Raw genomic sequence first — 19,067 nt, 5'->3', positions numbered from 1 at the left:
AAATCCAATTTCTGGAATTAGGATTTGAAACCACTAACACTCAGAGGTCTGCATTTTGAACTTTAAGGTCAAAATACTTAAGGAAATACTTTGGAGTAACAAACAAAAAACGACGTCATGGTATAATGCAAATTCCCAAAATGAATAAAAAGTATGCTGGTGCCAATGAGGGCGATCTATTAACCTGAGCCGCAGCGCACCGGTCCATTGCCAGTGACGCGAATGGGCACAAGCGGTGAGAGGTGTACCCACTCCAATCGAACCATAATCTGCGCCGCGCTGTAATGTCAACAAGGCAGCATTGTGCATCGTCCAGAAACAAACATCTATTTTCCATCAAATGTGTTAAACATTTCAAAAATAGTTATCAATGGGAAAGCCGATCAAGTTTCTTAAAATCTAAAGCAATCACATTCATGTGAAAACAGAATCCTTGTCATTACTGAACGGGCCACCTGGCTCACGCGCTAGAGGCAGCACGGTTCTAAAACGAATTCACTTTTAACCCGGTGCATTCTTCCCTCATCGGGTTAATCCGGGACAGATAATCGAATACCCTCAGTGGTTACTGGCTGGTGCTCTCTTGTCTGCCTGCCTGCTCTATGTGAATGAAACGCCATTTGTAAACGTATCTTGCTGATGGAGTAACCGCGAGACAAGCGGAAAAAGTCGAACAAGGCGAAGGAGACAACGGAAAGTTACGAATTATGAACACGCTGTGCCCCCACCCCTTTTCAATATGGCTGCCGTATCTACTCTCTCCAGTAACGTTCCGATTGTATCTTAATGCCTTTTACTTTTTGACTTTATCAACGATATTTAGTATCAAATGCAATCTGAATCAATTACTCTCCCTTAATTGATTTAATGCATTAGCAAATCTTCACTAACCACTACATCGGGCCTTTCCCCAAAACAACCAGGTGCCAACAATTCGAATCCATCAACAATTTCCAATGGTTTGACTACACTTTTCCTTTGTTATTTTTTTAATGAACAATGTGTGAAAACTGCGCCGAGCTGGTGGAGGTTTTAAATGAAAGTAAGTAAACAATTTTTATTACATGTTTTAGTGCCGTAGTGGTCCCCTAGTGCTAGCTAACGTTCGCTAAATCAGGCTACTTGAGGGAAGCTGGACAGCTAGCTATCGTACCCCTGTCGTGCCTGGTTGTTCTCCTCTAGCCAGACAGCTGCCAATGTAAGGCCTTGTCTTGAATTAATGATTTGAATGGAAATGGAAGTTCTGCAACTTTGAGGCCTGTCTCTGTCAAATCGCTGCATAATGAAGGAGATGCCTGAGTAGAGTTAGCTAGCTAGACGAGATTCTGAACATCATGAACTTAGTTAGCTAACTAATTAGATTGGGCTGATGCCATTGCATGGTAACTTGGTTAGCTATCTAACTTTGGTTAACTGCCTGTAGAAATGTGATTTGATATGTATTTGGCCATAAAATGTTTGTTACACATTGCATGTCCCTTTTTTTGTCCGAGGCAAGAGAGCTGGTTGTGGAAGTGGTGCATGTTGTGCAGGCGTGTTCGCTCTTGCTAGCTAGCCTGTCTGGTTGATATGTTTGTCAGTTTCACGTTGAGTAACGAGTTGTCCAACGTTAACAAACGTTAGCTCACTGACTAGCCAGCTAGCTGTAGTCAACTGGCATCAAAACGGACGGAATCGTTTTCATATTTTGGTTTGCCACACGCGCTGTAATAATATACTTTTGCAAGATTACAAGCAAATGTTTAGCATTGTTAGCTAAGTAATATGGGCTCTCTAGTTTCTTTACGTAAAAACATTAAGCCATCTAGTAAACTAGGCATGTAACCAATGCTAACTATGACTATTAGCGTTTTTGTTAGCTAGCTAGCTATACGCTTGTTCTTAATCAAAATAAAATGTGCCTACTGCTATTGGATGTATGTCCTAGTTCCGATTAAAATTGACAGTAGTAACGTTTGAACAGATTATTTACTAGCTCCGAGGTAACGTTAGCTAACTAGGCCATATTGCTTTCACGACGGGATGTTGGAGCGAATAAACAAAGGCCCATTTTTTTAGGGCTACATCAATTGTTTCCACCATTGCAGTTATAGATATATACATTTGCAATGGTTTGTGTAGTGTGCATGGGACGGTATTGGTGATGGTAGCAAGAAGACACTGCTGACAGTCCGCCTCATGGCCTGGTATGTTGTGCTTTATTTAACTAGGCAAGTCAGTTAAGAACAAATTCATATTTTCAATGATGGCCTAAGAACAGTGGGCGTTCTGCCTTGTTCAGGGCCAGAACTATTGTTACCTTGTCAACTCGGGGATTCGATCTTGCAACCTTTCAGTTAATAGTCCAACGCTCTAACCACTAGGCTACCTGCCTGCTTTATTCCATATGAGTTGTTTGTCATCAATAACATGGGGTTTTGCATTTTAAATCTTAATATGCTTGTTTACTAGTTTTGGATGTCTTATGTCTTAAGCCTATTTTCAGTCTGATATGAGTGTCTAAACGTTTGATTTGGGGTGGGTAATCTTGTTTAAAATGGTCCATGTTTTGGGAGGATATCCAAGCCCACATGGTAAAGCGGTTGTGGGTTGCTTATTGCAGGACCCATTTGAAAGGGGGATCATGATGGCACAGCTCAAAGGGTCTTTCATCCTGTCAATACACATTTAAAATAAACTAGATTAATGGAATATAAACTACCCCCCCAAATCTGTTATTCAAATGAGCAATGAGTATGACACTTTAGGTGCTCAGATTAATTTAGTGGCTTGTAGGCAAATTACAGAAAGATAAATGTAGCCATACTGAAATGTTCCATGCATTTAATTTGGCCTATAATCAGTGTATTATTCAAGTGTGTGGAGGATTAGGCCCATGTCATTAGTGTTCTAAAAGGGCCTCCTTTTGTCTTTGAGCAAACAACCTCTCTCTGACTCACATGCATGTCTATCAACAACAGTTTTGGAAATGGCTAGTAGGCTACACAATAGTAAGTTTTCACAGTCGAGCTGCTGTTTTACCTGTGATGGGTCGTCTCTCTGTTCAGCAAAACAGAGTACACCCCTGTGTGTGTTTGTCGGCACCAGGCTCCCGCCAGTGAAGGTGTGAGGGGCTTGTTGCCTGTGACAGGCTTGTCTAGAGCGCCAGGGTGCGAGACTGGCAGCCCCATGTGTGCTTTCACCAGGTGACCCCTCACCCCAAATTTGCTGTAGCTTTTGCATGAAGCCGGGAATGTTTTGTGTGTGGCTTCATGCATGTAAGGGAAGTGAGTGACTTACTGAGGGAATGAAGGGTTTCAACCCGCTATTGAATATGCTGTGCCAGTAAGCCTGCAGGGTGGCAGGTAGTCTAGCTGTTAAGAGCGTTGTGCCAGTAACCGAAAGGTCACGGGTTCAAATCCCGTGCCAGCTAGGTGAAATATCTGTCGATGGCCCCTTGAAGAAGGCACCTAGCGCGAATTGCTCCTTTAAGTCGCTCTGTATAAGACCATCTGTTAAATTACTGAAATGTAAACGTAACATGTGGCTGCCATTGTCAATCCCCACATAACCTGCTTTAAGATGCTGTCTGGCACTGTGGCCAGCAAGGCAGAGGTTGCCCTTGAGCATAGAACTGGGACCAGTTTACCTGCCCGCCCCTAGCCTAACACTAATCAATTGATGTAAAAAGCCAAACTGATCCTAGATCAGCACCTAAAGCCAACTGTTGCTTCCACCAACACAGGAAGTTGAGGGTCTATTTTACTTATCTAATGTTTTTGTTACAAGCTCAAAGCCTTGCTGTCAGAACAATGGCTGGGATATCCAGATCCTCTTATCTGGGAATGATCGTAATGTTTTTGGTCCAGGCCACCGAACACAATGTCATGGATTGTTTTATGAAGGGAGCTGGGAATTTTGGCAGAGTCCAGTCCAAGATAAAAAAAAGAAGTGGTTAAAAAGGGAATTAAGGCAGACGCACACAGTTAGGTCAGGGCAAGGTGAACTTTAGAGTGCTGGTTTGTTGTTCATCTCAGGAACAGACCCACTTACCTAGACACAAGTTCCACTTAGTTTTCTGTTTCTGTTGGTAGTGTTTTGGCACAACTCCAATTGTCACAATGGTTATTATTAGGCCCTATTCATGATAAGAATGTGACATAGGTCAGTCAGGTATGGAAATGATGGGAATGGGTCTCTTGTCACAAAGTTTGAATGTAGGCTGCACCTTTTTTTTAAATGATACTTCTCCCTCCAACATAATGTGCAATATTCATTGTATAGTTAATTTCATTAGCAATATATCTTAAGTCCAACTTTTAGTTGGCAGTGAAGAAAAAGAGGTAGCAGTAACACTTAAAGTATTCCAAAACAACCACAGGTGCTCTTGTCGTTGGATAGTACTAGAAAAGCCAAATAAAAAATTATAACACATATGTCCATAGTGGCATAAAAAAAAAATCAAACTTAAAGCACTCGTGTGGGTTTGTAAGTTAAAAAGCCTTTAATATGTGGGCTAAGTCATTTTGTGTGTCAGCTAACGCTTTCATCACTGTGTCCTTTTGCTTTTCCTGTTCGTAGTCTTGGCATGTTGGCCAATGTGAGGTGTCAATATGGTCCATTTTCTCTTTTTGTTCTGAGAGCAGAAAATAGGGTGCCGGTACAACAACAAAGATCTGTGATTGATGGGTGGGTGCAGCTGAAAATGATGCATCACAAATGCAGCCTTCCCAGAGTCACACAGCGTTCATTTACACCGTTGACTTTGTGAAAGACAAGTGCTTTGGGGTTGCTGAAGAATAAAGGCAATGCAGCACTTTCCACAGAAAAGTTAGAGCTGAACTTTTGACACAGCAATAACCTTCCTTTGGACACACCTTGCCCCACACGTTGCTTACATTTTGTTTTGAGACTGTGTGTGTGTGTGTATGCTTGTGTGTCACCAAAAGGGATGTGCATGGTTATACAAATATCCTAAAGGACGTTAGTATACGAGTATTTGGGGGTATTCATTTTTTGCAGCAAGAAAATGTATAGGCCTATTTTAAAATACAGGCATTTTCTAAATGAAAATATCCATGTAACATTGTTAAAAATAAGGTCCATGACATTTCAAATGATTAATTGAATAAAATCAACTTTTCAATGAAGTTATGACATGCCCCATGTCATGCGCCTACACCTAGATTTAAACGCGTCTACGGTGTCCACAGTGTGTCCGAATTCCCTTTGTCCGCGCTTTATTCAAATGCCAGTATGCGTTCTAAAAACCGTGGAATAGGCTAAATATGATAAAACAACAACTGATGGCAGTAGCTAACTAGCCAGCTAACCGAGGTGCCTCTCTGTTCCAAAACACACATTTTCTGGGGACTTGTGGGAGGAGTGCTTGCTTATATTATCGTCCACTCTCTGCGATTTCGGTAGCCTGTTTTACATCCAGACTTAGGATACATCTAAACACAATGCATCCCTGACCAACTCCTGAAGTGGACAGTCAGATCTGACCACAAAGGGACTTTTCAATGCGATCTTCGTGTTCTGATGGCAGTAGTCGCATGTAAGTGTCAAGTGTAGACATGACCTCTCACCAGCATCTCCAAGCAGCAATAGAGCACCAGCCTCAATTTTGTGCAACAGTGCTCAGGTTAAAAACGTACGTTTATTTCAAATGTCCAGATACAGACAAATGTATGATACTATTCAAATAATGAAATGATTTCTACCCCCACCCCTAGTCACCAACAAATAATACAGTAGCTGACTTTAGCCTGTAGTACAAGCCAATGCTGCTTTGGAAGGCTTGTTGGTGTGGAGTTACCCGTCAGTTGTCGTAATGGGGAGCCTTGCCTGTCCCCGAGCTAATGTGGTCCCGAGGCACGTTTCTCACCAGAGGCTTGAGACTTCCGTGGGTCAGTCTCCCATCCAGAGTGGAGAGGATCATCTCTGTTCTCCTGTTGACCAAAGGACCGTTGGCATTGCGCCTCCCAGAAATATATTTTTTGTTGTTGTTGTAGCGAAGTGTCTGTCAACCACTTTCAACGGTCTTTGATAATGCCTAAACTATTTTAATTGCAATTTCAGCTTCCAATGTGTGCTATTTTTTAGCTTGTGGCCACCATATAGCCTAGTAGCCTTTGAACAAGCAGTGTGTGTCAAGGGTCACGTCCTACACTTGCCTTTTCCATGTACATTGAACTGTACTCACCACCTTGTCTGCTCTCTCTCCCCTCCAGTATCGGATGCAGACAGCACTGAGGGCCTACAGCTGAAGAAGGAGCATGCTTTACGAGTCTTCAGCTACATCAGCTCATGGACCCAGAGGTCAGTCTCCCGCTCTCCTCTGTTCCCTGCATTCATTATTCTTTTGTGTATTTGTCCCAAATGGAGCCCTATTCCCTATTTAGTGCAATACTTTAGACCAGGTACACTTCTTTTGACCACTATGTAGGGGGAAGGGTTTCATTTGGAACGTAGACCATTATTCATTCATATTTAAAAGGGGAGGATGTCCGCTCCTGGATGGCTCTAGGTCTATCTGAAGCCATTATCAGCCATGAATTCATTGTTTATTACTAGAGCTAACGGCTAACCAATGTGTTTTAGGTGTAGCTTAGCATGTAGGCTAGTTAAGGTCACTAGAGGACAAGTGGGTCATAAATAATAGGTTTTTCGGCTCGCTTGGTGGTGGTTTATTGTTGTTTAACAACTTTGTGTTTTTCGTGCCTGCACGGAGAAGAGCCTTGAGCAATTGTTGACCTTTCATAGTTGTTCTACCACTCCCTGTGAGATCAGGCAAAAGTAAATGACTGATCAGGGAAAGTTGATTCTGGTTTTGCGTTCTTCTCTTTGTGTTTCTGATTAGTGGGATCCGTCATGTGTGTTAATTGGTTGCTGTCTTATCAAAATACATGGTGGGGGGGAAGAATGTCTAAAATAGGATGGCCAGTAATATAGTCACAGGCGTTTTACATTACGTTAATGTCACAAGAAACAGAATTCATGAGAACAAACAGAGCTCAAAATAGATCCAAGGGCTGCATTTAATTAAATCCTCCACAACAATGCGTATTCTGCATATTTGTTCAGACAACTAAAGCCCACTTACATGTCTTATTCAGAAAGCGAGAGAACTGAATATTTTCTGTTGCAAGTACCTAAAACTAGGCTTCTCTTGCGATGTTATATGAATATGGGGAGTAAAGTATGTTTCTATGCTTTATTCGCTTCAATGCAAGTTTGATTGAATTGAGCCAATAGAGGAGTCTCTAAAGATGGCTGGTTGTTGAGGCCAACACATGCAAAAGCTACAGTTCACTGTAGTGTGGACCGTGCATTGCCTTTTTATGGTTCCCAAACGTTTTGATTCCTTAACCATCCAAATGGAATGAGTCAGCCTCGAACTGCGACCCCAGTAGGAGTTGACTGCTACTCACTGGTGGGTCTTCGTGATTCGCAGTTCACGCAATCCCTCTCACCTCCCCTCCTTTCCCTGCACAGGCAATGTCTATGCTGCTTCAAGGAGTACAAGCACCTGGAGGTGTTCAACCAGCTGGTCTACGCCCTCATCAACCTGGTCATTGCTCAGGTCACCAGCCTGAGAGACCGCCTCTGCAGCGCCACCAGCCAACGGGGCGTCACCGACGACGGGGCTGTGGGTGGCGCGGAGGGGCCAGGGACAGAATGGCGAGGAGAGGGGGGGGGTGGAATAACTGGAGCAGGGCCACACCCCCAGCAACCGCCCACCTCGCCTGTTGAGGACGAGCCGCTGAACGTGGAGAGGGACTCGGCAGAGGAGGACGGCGTCGGGGACGCACCGGAGCAGAACCAGAATAACAACAACCAGAACCCAGTCCAGGCCCAGCAGGAGGCCCCCAAGCCAGGGGAAAGTGGTAGTGGTATTGGGGCGTCTGAGGCTGTAGCTAGCAGCAGTACGGACTGCCAGGCCCATGAGGACATGTTTGACTCGTGGAGCACCGAGGACCGGGAGAAGCTGCTGCTCTGCGCCGCCAAGATCTTCCAGATTCAGTTCCCCCTGTACACGGCTTACAAACACAACACCCACCCCACCATAGAGGTAATGGACTGACACACCCTGATACAATACATAATCGATCCCCACTGTAGAGGTAATAGAATAACGTGTTTCCCCCGACATAACACCCATCCCACCAAAGCAGTAATATTATTATATGTACCGCACACTGCACCGTAGAGGTAAAAGCGTAACATGGACCCATACACACAACTCAATTATGGATTCAGTATATCAGCATTTATCTCCATGGTGTACTTAATACTTGTTCTTAAATGTTCTCTAACATTTCTCAGTATACAATATACTCGTCATACTTTCTTTGTTTCCTTTTTCCAGGACATCTCTGCTCATGAAAGCAATATCCTCGGCTCCTTCTGCGACATGAATGTAAGGACTCCTCCGCCCTCTTTGTTTTTACGACTCCACTGTTTCGTCCAAAAACACAATACTCGATCCGCCTGATTGTCGCTTTGTGTCGGGTCCAACTCTTTACAGCGACATCTACGTCTCTTAAATGGCACCCTATTCCCTTCACAGTGCATTACGTTTGACCCAGGCCCGTATGGCTCTGGTCAAAAGTACTGCACTATATAGGGAATAGGGTGCCATTTGGTACGCATCCTACGTCATCCAGTCCTTTGAAGCAAAGGCCCATGTCTTAATATGTGGTCTGCCTGTTTGACCAATCACCAATCTCCTCCTAGTCCCCTCTCCTCTCTCCTGTGGTCATGTTACTCATATCAGTGGTTCATGACATCTTGGGTCTATTTATATTTTAATGGGAAGCTGCTTGAAAAGTGGCATGCCCAGAGCCCAACAGCCATGTCCCATTTAGGACTGGGAGAGTAGGGAGGCAGGACTCTGAACACTCTTCCCAGGTTGTTGTAATGGGTTTTCACTCAAGGAGGTTTGGTGTAGATTTGGTTAACAATAGGTCCTAGAACAGTTCTCCCTCAGGGTTCTAATTACAAATGTTTCCTTTAGGACCAGGGGAGACGGAGGGAGAAGGCTCTCTAAACACTGATCTCAGGTCCCTCTTGTGGCTTTTCAGGCCAATGTATACATGAGTTGTGAAATGTGTCTGCAGTGTAGTTTGGGTTTTTATTAAATTGAGGCTCATTTCCACCTCCAAGTGATGTCTATCTTTCCCCAGAGTACAATAATCGGTTTCAGGCTAATTTAATAACTCCCCAGCTTATACCTTTCCACCGTATTAAACATTTATGGGATTTTAATGGATATTTCTAGTGGACAAAGTTCATAGTCTGCATCAGACCGGAGTTCAGAAAGTATTCTGTGCTTAATTGACCTTCCATAGCTGGAATAAAACCAATGGAATACTCAAATCAAAATGTATTTGTCACATGTGCCGAATACAAGAGGTGTAGACTTTACAGTGAAATGCTTACTTACAAGCCCTTAACCAACAATGCAGTTTTAAAGTATTTACTCAAATTAACTGAAGTTAAAAAAAATAATTAGAGACACAATAAAATAACAGGCTATATACATGGGGTACCGGTACAGAGTCAATGTGCGGCAGCACAGGTTAGCTGAGGTAATAAGTACAGTACCAGTCAAAAGTTTGGACACACCTACTCATTCCAGGGTTTTTCTTATTTTTTAAAAACTATTTCCTACATTGTAGAATAATAGGGAAGACATCAACACTATGAAATAACACACATGGAATCATGTTGTAAACAAATCAAAATATATTTGAGATTCTTCAAGGTAGCCCTTTGCATTGATGACAGCTTTGCACACTCTTGGCATTCTCTCAACCAGCTTCATGAGGAATGCTTTTCTTGAAGGAGTACCCACATATGCTGAGCACTTGTTGGCTGCTTTTCCTTCAATCTGCTGTCCAACTCATCCCAAACCATCTCAATTATGTTGAGGTTGTGTGATTGTGGAGGCCAGGTTATCTGATGCAGCACTCCATCCCTCTCCTTCTTGGTCAAATAGCCCTTCCACAGCTTGGAGGTGTGTTGGGTCATTGTCCTGTTGAAAAATACAATTATAGTCCCACTAAACACAAACAAGATGGGATGGTGTATCGCTGTAGAATGCTGTGGTAGCCATGCATCGCCTGGTATAGAGGTCCTGAATGACTGGAAGTGTGGCTCCAGTGATGTACTGGGCCGTACGCACTACCCTCTCTGGTGCCTTGAGGTCGGATTCTGAGCAGTTACCGTACCAGGCGGTGATGCAACCAGTCATGCTCTCGATGGTGCAGTTGTAGAACTTTTTGAGGATCTGAGCACCCATGTCAAATCTTTTCAGTCTCCTGAGGGGGAATAGGTGTTTTCATGCCATCTTCATGACTATCTTGGTGTGTTTGGACCATGTTAGTTTGTTGGTGATGTGGACACCAAGGAACTTGAAGCTCTCAACCTGCTCCACTACAGCCACGTCAATGAGAATGGGGACATGCTCGGCCCTCCTTTTCCTGTAGTCCACAATCATCTCCTATATCTTGATCACATTGAGGGAGAGGTTGTTATCCTGGCACCACACTGCCAGGTCTCTGACCTCCTCCCTATAGATTTTAATTGTTGTTGGTGATCAGACCTACCACTTGTGTTGTCGACAAATTTGATGGTTTTGGAGTCATGCTTGACCATGCAGTCATGGGTGAACAGGGAGTACAGGAGGAACTGAGCATGCATCCCTGAGGGGCCCCTGTGTTGAGGATCAGCGTGACAGATATGTTGTTACCTACCCTTACCACATGGGGGTGGCACGTGAGGAAGTCCAGGATCCAGTTGCAGAGGGAGGTGTTTAGTCCCAGGGTCCTGAGCTTAGTGATGAGCTTTGTGGCCACTATGGTGTTGTCAATGAATAGTATTCTCGCGCAGGTGTTCCTTTTTGTCCAGGTGTGAAAGGGCAGTGTGGAGTGCAATAGAGATTGCGTCGTCTGTGGATCTGTTGCGATGGTATGCAATTTGAAGTGGGCCTAGGGTTTCTGGGATAATGGTGTTGGATGTGAGCCATGACCCCCCCTTTTAAGCACTTCATGGCTGCAGATATGAGTGATGCATTTTGGTATTCGTTCAGGCAGGTTACCTTGGTGTTCTTGGGCACAAGGACTATGGTGGTCTGCTTGAAACATGTTGGTATTACAGACTCATACAGGGAGAGGTTGAAAATGTCATTGAAGACACTTGCCAGTTGGTCAGCGCATGCTTTGAGTACACATCCTGGTAATCCGTCTGGCTCTGCGGCCTTGTGAATGTTGATCTGTTTAAAGGTCTCACTCACATCGGCTACGGAGAGCGTGATCACACATTTGTCTGGAATAGCTGGTGCTCTCATGCATGCTTCAGTGTTGCTTGCCTCGAAGCGTGCATAGAAGTAATTTAGCTCGTCTGATAGACTTGTGTCACTGGACAGCTTTTGTTGTCCGTAATAGTTTACAAGCCCTGCCACATCTGACGAGCGTCAGAGCCAGTGTAGTAGGATTCAATCTTAGTCCTGTATTGACACATTGCCTGTTTGATGGTTCGTCGGAGGGCATAGTGAGATTTCTTAGAAGCGTCCGGGTTAGAGTCCCACTCCTTGAAAGCAGCATCTCTACCCTTTAGCTCAGTGCGGATGCTGCCGTTTATCCATGGCTTCTGGTTGGGGTATGTACGTACGGGCGCTGTAGGAATGACATCATCGATGCTCTTATTGATGAAGCTCCCTACTCATTTGGCACACCAGGCAGGCTAAAGCAAATGCTCAAAGATTTCATATAAACTCAGCAAAAAATAAACGTCCTCTCACTGTCAACTGCGTTTATTTTAAGCAACCCTAGCATGTGTAAATATTTACATGAACATTACAAGATTCAGCAACTGAGACATAAACTGAAGAAGTTCCACAGACATGTGACTAACAGAAATGGAATAATGTGCCCCTGAACAAAGGGGTGACAAAATCAAAAGTAAGTCAGTATCTGGTGTGGCCACCAGCTGCATTAAGTACTGCAGTGCATCTCTTCCTCATGGACTATACCAGATTTGCCAGTTCTTGCTGAGAGATGTTACCCCACTCTTCCACCAAGGCACCTGCAAGTTCCCGGACATTTCTGGGCAGAATGACCCTAGCCCTCACCCTCCGATCCAATGGGATTGACATCCGGGCTCCTCACTGGCCATGGCAGAACACTGACATTCCTGTCTTGCAGGAAATCACGCACAGAACGAGCAGTATGGCTTGTGGCATTGTCATGCTGGAGGGTCATGTCAGGATGAGCCTGCAGGAAGGGTACCACATGAGGGAGGTGGTTGTCTTCCCTGTAATGCACAGCGTTGAAATTGCCTGCAATGACAACAAGCTCAGTCTGATGATGCTGTAACACACCGCCCCAGACCATGACGGACCATCCACCTCCAAATCGATTCCACTCCAGAGTACAGGCCTCAGTGTAACGCTCATTCCTTAGACGATAATCGCGAATCCGACCATCACCCCTGGTGAGACAAAACCGCTACTCGTCAGTGAAGAGCACTTTTTGCCAGTCCTGTCTGGTCCAGCGACGGTGGGTTTGTGCCCATAGGCGACATTGTTGCCGGTGATGTCTGGTGAAGACCTACCTTAGCACAATCTCTCAGCCTATTGCCGACAGTCTGAGCACTGATGGAGGGATTGTGCATTCCTGGTGTAACTCGGGCAGTTGTTGTCCTGTACCTGTCCCGCAGGTGTGATGTTCGGATGTACCGATACTGCTGGTGGTGTTACACGTGGTCTGCCACTGCGAGGATCAGCTGTCCTCCCTGTCTCCCTGTAGCGCTGTCTTAGGCGTCTCACAGTACGGACATTGCAATTTATTGCCCTGGCCACATCTGCAGTCCTCATGCCTCCTTGCAGCAGGCCTAAGGCACATTCACGCAGATGAGCAGGGACCCTGGGCATATTTCTTTTAGTGTTTTTCAGCCAGTAGAAAGGCCTCTTTAGTGTCCTAAGTTTTCATGACTGTGACCTTAATTGCCTACCGTCTGTAAGCGGTCTTAATGACCGTTCCACAGGTGCATGCTCATTAATTGTTTATGGTTCATTGAACAAGCATGGGAAACAGTGTTTAAACCCTTTACAATGAATATCGGTGAAGGTATTTGGATTTTTACAAATTATCTTTGAAAGACAGGGTCCTGAAAAAGGGATGTTTCTTTTTTTGCTGAGTTCACTATGATTCCAGCTCTGGTCTTCATACTTTGTCGTGAATATTCTGCAGAAAAGCCATCATCTCTTCTCCTTCATCTGAGATGGTGTGAAAGAACTAGAAAAGTGAAAGCAAATTCCCAGTATACGTCCATCCACCGTATTGCTTTCACCTAAAGCTCTTATAAACCAAAAGGTGACGAGGGTATGAAACCATTGAGTTGCACCAATCACGCTGGTCTCTTCCACTATGATGTGTGTTATGAAGCCAAAGTATTGACCTTGTTTTTTCCTGTGACCAGGATGTGGAGGTCCCCTTGCACTTGCTGCGCTACGTGTGCCTGTTCTGTGGCAAGCATGGTCTGTCGCTCATGAAGGACTGCTTTGAGTCAGGCACGCCAGAGAGCTTGCCCTTCCCCATCGCCCACGCCTTCATCACCATCGTCTCCAATGTGAGTAGGGGTTGATCCAGCCACCCAACATTGCAGCCCAGCCCAACCGCTCAACCGCCCAGCCACCCAACCGCTCATTTTATATATATATATATATATCTCTCTCTCTCCTGGATATGTTTACCACTACCTCCAGATGCTGTTTCAGCTCGATCTCCCGAGCCACATGTATGCAGATGTTCCTGATGCAGTTTTTATGTTATAGCACAGCTGTTTAGTTTGTAAATGCTCTCTCCGTCAGTAATTGCAGTGAATAATCAGTTGTCAGCCAGCTCTGTTAAAGTGGCATCTGTTTTTCCGTTCTCCACTGCTTCTCACACATCTCAAGGGATGTCAGTCTGATTCAAAATCTGCTTGTTCTCTCCACACACAGATCCGAATATGGTTGCACATTCCCGCCGTTATGCAGCACATCATACCGTTCCGCACGTATGTAATACGGTAAGTTCACACTCTCCATATCAATGAAACTCCGTGGTGAAATCTTTGTATGGACTTCAGAGTGAGGATAATTAGGTCTTCATTAGTGTCTCACTACCAGTGAGTTTTCACTAGTGCCTTAAAATCCTTAATTAGGCATGTATCAATACAGATTGAATCACAAATGATTTATTGAATAAAATGGTTGTTAGTCATGATGTTTTCCCCCCCATCAAATACAGGCTCTCAACAATATGGCAACCCGTACTGCTGTTTATTGCTTTTTTTTTGCAGTCATTCTAAGAGAATAAGAAAATGGGGTAGAGAGAGGGGAGTTGCTGTTGCAGTTGAAGCTCCTCTCGTCAGAAATGGCCCAAGGGGCTGTTTGAAATGCATATTGTATTTGGATACACAGTGCTGTGTTCGACTCGCCCACCACTTTCCAACACACAATCAAACGCACTTGGTAGAGATTCTCCCCTGAATATTGGATGTAGTATTAGGGAGGACGTTATGCAAATAGGGTAATCCAGTATATTGGCAGTCGATCAGCATAAATCAAGGTTGAATTTAGTGGATGCATATTTTTGTTGTATTTGAGTTGAATTTCTAAAATTCAATCAGATACTTGACTGTATAGATTTTTCTGGATGGAAAGCAATTTCAGCTGAGAGCCCTCAGTCGGTGTAGTGTGCTTCACTCTTGCCGTGCCACCAACTGGTGTTGCTAGGAAGAGCTTCCCTCGCCATGGTAACAGTGGCCAATGCTCCAGTCAGCTTCTCCTCACATGACCTTGGAGCAGCCAGACAGCTCGCAGGCCTCGCCGCACCTCTGTCATGTGACCTGGGTGGGCTGAATTAACTGGTCCTGATATCCAAATGGAACATTCCTTACTCATTTTGGTCCTTTGTCTAAGAAGAATGATGAAATGTGACTTCTTGGCTCCAGTGCCATTCCAAACTTATAGCGTATCACTCCTTCCTCCTGAATTGAGCAAAATGTTTGTTTTCTCAGAAGTTATTTAAAAGATACATACTGTATCTTATTGATCGCGGAGACTGTAGATTCTCGTTGCAGCCAACTATTGTCATGGTTTTTCTCAGTAGCTTATCAAAGTGCTTCTCATCTGAGTGTTTCAGCCAGCCTCGATAGATGCCAAACACTTAGTCCTGACTGTTTAGTTTGTCCAGTCATTATGTCCAACCTGTCTACCGTGTCTTCTCCAGAAACACACTTGAGAGAAACTTACTTTAAAATTAAACAGAACAAATAAAAGTATTTCCTAACAAAGGGACTTCCTGGTTTAAATAAAGTTTTATCTCATTTCACAAATAACTTATTTCCAAATGTGTCCCTCCCCAGGTACCTGTGCAAGCTGTCGGACCAGGAGCTCCGTCAGAGCGCGGCACGCAACATGGCCGACCTGATGTGGAGCACGGTGAAGGAGCCGCTGGACAGCGCACTGTGCTTCGACAAGGAGAGCCTGGACCTGGCCTTCAAATACTTCATGTCCCCCACGCTCACCATGAGGTTGGCCGGCCTCAGCCAAATCACTGTGAGACTCGCACGTGCACCACGAGACGCATGCACCCACTCTCACACACTGCTGTGTTGCTTGGTCTTTGGGAGTCTAGGCCCGGGTTACTGCGAGGAACATTGTGACCGCTGTTTTGTTTTTGACACAGAGACACTTTGACTTGTATACTTTATTTACGCTCCACTAGGACTTTCAGTTTACTGTGACTGAGACTTTTACTCTAGGGTCAATGGCTCGATAAAGGGATGAAGTACACTGGTGTGTACATGCATACATAATTCATTACATGTTTATTCTCGTTTTCTCCCCACAGAATCAGCTACACACCTTCAACGACGTCTGTAATAATGAGTCTCTGGTATCTGACACCGAAACGTAAGTAAATTGAGTTGATTTTTACAATGAAACCTAAGTCAATAGTCCATTTTTTTTTAACGATGAAACGCATGTCGATTGAGTTGAGTTAGCACTGCTTCACGGACCGTTAAAGCATCGTGCCTCAAACTGTCCCTCCAGGTCAATAGCAAAGGAACTAGCTGACTGGCTAATCAACAACAATGTGGTGGAGCATATATTTGGACCAAATTTGCATATTGAGGTGAGTTTTCCCATTCCAAGTCGTTATTACAGTAAGCCAATACATTTTAGTGGGTAATCTGTGTTTGAACTTCCCTGTTAATGAGGACCTTGTCTTTGTGTCTCTTTGTTGTCGTTCCAGATAATTAAACAGTGCCAAGTGATCCTGAACTTCCTTGCCGCAGAGGGCAGGCTCAGCACCCAGCATGTGGACTGCATCTGGGCCGCAGCTCAGGTAACTAGGCACTAAACACCAGGACCTAGAAATCACGTAGAAAGCTTCTCAGAGTAGAAATGCTGATTTTAGGATAAATTTTGCCTCTTTAATCAAGTTGAGGGACCCAATCTTAGAGCAGCGCTCATACTCTGAATTTGTATGCATATATTACACTTTCCTTTATTATATTCTACCAAATAGTTTTGCTATCATTTAATTTAATTGAAATACAAAGTTGTCTATTGTGTCATTATTCACTGATGTACTCCTCGACCCTGTCTCTCTCTATTATTATGTAGCTGAAGCACTGTAGCCGTTACATCCACGACCTGTTCCCCTCGCTCATCAAGAACCTGGACCCAGTGCCGCTGCGCCACGTCCTCAACCTGGTGTCCGGCCTGCACCCCAGCGCACACACGGAACAGGTACCCACACACGCCACACAGCATGAGTGCCCATTGGAACATGAGGACTACGAATTACCTAGGTCCGGGACCATGCCAGTATCGCCATACTCTTAAGTATTGTGGCAAGGAAACACAACACGGATGGAAACAAAATATGGAAAAGATATTGCGAGACTGGTATGGTCCTCGGCCTGTTATTACCTCAGATTAGAGTTACTTTAGGCCATGGCAAGGAGTGGACAATTAAAATGTTCAGTGTGATTTAATCTAGATATCACCAGATTACTTTAAGGAGCTTTATAGTCACATACACCCAGTCTTAACTAACAGAGCTGCTCTTTGTCTTGGTCACCTGCCCACCACAAAGATCCAATAATTGTGATTCTGTATGTAATTCTATGCTTGCTTCCCTCCCTCAGACCCTGTACCTGGCCTCCATGCTGATCAAGGCTCTGTGGAACAACGCACTGTCCGCTAAGGCCCAGCTCTCCAAGCAGAGCTCCTTCGCCTCGCTGCTCAACACCAACGTCCCCATGGGCAACAAGAAAGGTACGATTGTTGTGTTTGTCTGTGTGTATTTCAAGGGGATCTATGTTCTTTATCTTTGTGGTAGACAACTCCGGTGCGGTGGGGTTGCAGGGGTATGCTGGTTTTTGGTTCAGTCCAGCACTAATCAAGGTGATGAAGGTGTTGAATCAGGTGTTTTAGTGCTGGGATGGAACAAAAGGCTTGAACATCCTTTAAAACCTACTAACCAGGGTTTACCACTTGCTTAGATACATAGGCTCTTAAACATCTCTGCTGGTATATAGACTACGTTATGAATTCTGAAGTGTTTTGTGAGATGCGGTGTCTGATGCATTAAGCCTCTGCTTCTCGTCTCTACCCAGGCTCCCCAGCGGCCAGCCCGGACAGCAGTGACAACAGTGACACACACCACAGTGGCGGTAGCGACATGGAGATGGACGAGCAGATGATGGGCAGCAGCAAGCGGGGCCAGCAGAGACTCTCTGACACGGAGGTTAGCAGCACTCTAGTACCCTTTTCACACTCTCTAGCTGGAGAAACAAGTGATGCACTTTCTCAATAGATTTAATAGGAATTTATGTTAGTAGCAAACTGTTACTTTCCAGCACTGTTCAGCAATCCATGCCTTGTTTTTTTTGTTTGCCTAGCCACTGTCTCCAATTGTTAACTTTTTAGCATTTTTATCAAAAAGCAAATCCAAGTCAGTATCCCCGATTTTATTAGCATTTTTCTGTTTTCATGTAAAAAAAAAAAAGTTTTGTGGTTCTGCTGTATGGCTGGTTTAACTGATTCGGTCTCCTCTCTCCTCCCCGTCCAGGAGTCGATGCAGGGCAGCTCGGACGAGACGGCCAACAGCATGGAGGAGGGCAGCAGCGGGCCGGGCAGCAGCAGTGGCCACAGCGAGGGCTCCAGCAACGAGGCGGGCTCCAGCCGTGCAAGCCAGTCGGCGGGAAGCCCCGGCAGCGAGCTGCACTCTGACGACATGGCCGACAGCGAGATCCTCAAGGAGGAAGAGGATGAGGAGGAAGATGACGAAGATGATGACGAAGATGATGACGATGAAGAGGACGAAGAGGGGAACAACCGGGATGTAGCGGCCGAGGGCAGCCCGCAGAAGGAGCCCCGGGACCAGCTGGAAGTCAGGAAGCGGAAAGCGGGCGAGGCGCTGGTGGAGGAGCAGGGCGACAGAGCCGAAAGAGGGGCAGGAGACGGACCAAAACACAAAGGTTTGCCCTTTAACCCTGAAGCAGCCGTCGGCATGGTAACGGCGTCGATGGAGGGCCGCATGAGGATGCTGGATGCCTGCTCGACCCGGCCTGAGGGGCCCGAACAACAACATTCAGAGATGGGAGGCCCCTCATCCCAAATGGCCCCGGGCCCCCAGGAGCAGACCTGCCTGCCCTGCCCCGGGGACTTTCTGGGGGACGCCATGGGCAACGAGCTTTTCAACTGCCGACACTTCATCGGGCCCCACCATCACCACCACCACGAAGGGTAAGACTGTTACCATCTCTTTGCTTTCTTTTCTCTAATCTGTGTCTTCTCTGTATCGCCTCTTTCACAATGTTCTATGTTTGGCCAATTTGCCTAGGGAGATAAGGTTATTTTTTTAAGGCTTCTATCCAACTACAGACCCCAACTAAGACAAACTGTCCGTGGCCGATTGTACAGGTTGAATCAGGACCATCTATGAGCAATTATGTCTGCGTCCAAATGAGTCTTGACACCATCCATAGATGGTTGAGTTGGCTGTAGTTGCATAGAT

General features: G+C 45.2%; 1 protein-coding gene across 5 annotated transcripts in view; it reads left to right on the top strand.

Moving 5' to 3' along the window:
- The first annotated feature begins 707 nt into the window (after window positions 1-707).
- LOC112222473 (ubiquitin carboxyl-terminal hydrolase 34) overlaps window positions 708-19,067 on the top strand; it is a 66,055-nt gene continuing 47,695 nt past the window's right edge. For 4 of the 5 annotated variants that reach the window (XM_042302209.1, XM_042302211.1, XM_042302206.1 and 1 more), the window contains exons 1-14: window positions 708-1,042; window positions 6,216-6,303; window positions 7,480-8,056; window positions 8,354-8,404; window positions 13,468-13,617; window positions 13,991-14,058; window positions 15,400-15,592; window positions 15,888-15,949; window positions 16,091-16,172; window positions 16,293-16,385; window positions 16,667-16,792; window positions 17,194-17,323; window positions 17,665-17,795; window positions 18,120-18,796. In XM_042302209.1, coding sequence (XP_042158143.1) covers window positions 1,000-1,042; window positions 6,216-6,303; window positions 7,480-8,056; window positions 8,354-8,404; window positions 13,468-13,617; window positions 13,991-14,058; window positions 15,400-15,592; window positions 15,888-15,949; window positions 16,091-16,172; window positions 16,293-16,385; window positions 16,667-16,792; window positions 17,194-17,323; window positions 17,665-17,795; window positions 18,120-18,796 — 2,471 coding nt within the window. In that variant the 5' untranslated portion in view covers window positions 708-999. The remainder of the gene's footprint in view (window positions 1,043-6,215; window positions 6,304-7,479; window positions 8,057-8,353; window positions 8,405-13,467; window positions 13,618-13,990; window positions 14,059-15,399; window positions 15,593-15,887; window positions 15,950-16,090; window positions 16,173-16,292; window positions 16,386-16,666; window positions 16,793-17,193; window positions 17,324-17,664; window positions 17,796-18,119; window positions 18,797-19,067) is intronic. The other variant, XM_042302212.1, reaches the window with a different exon arrangement.

Source organism: Oncorhynchus tshawytscha, linkage group LG02 (genome assembly GCF_018296145.1).
Source record: "Oncorhynchus tshawytscha isolate Ot180627B linkage group LG02, Otsh_v2.0, whole genome shotgun sequence".
Taxonomy (NCBI): domain Eukaryota; kingdom Metazoa; phylum Chordata; class Actinopteri; order Salmoniformes; family Salmonidae; genus Oncorhynchus; species Oncorhynchus tshawytscha.
The sequence above is the reverse complement of the archived record's forward strand: the minus strand, read 5'-3'. Positions and strand labels throughout refer to the sequence as shown.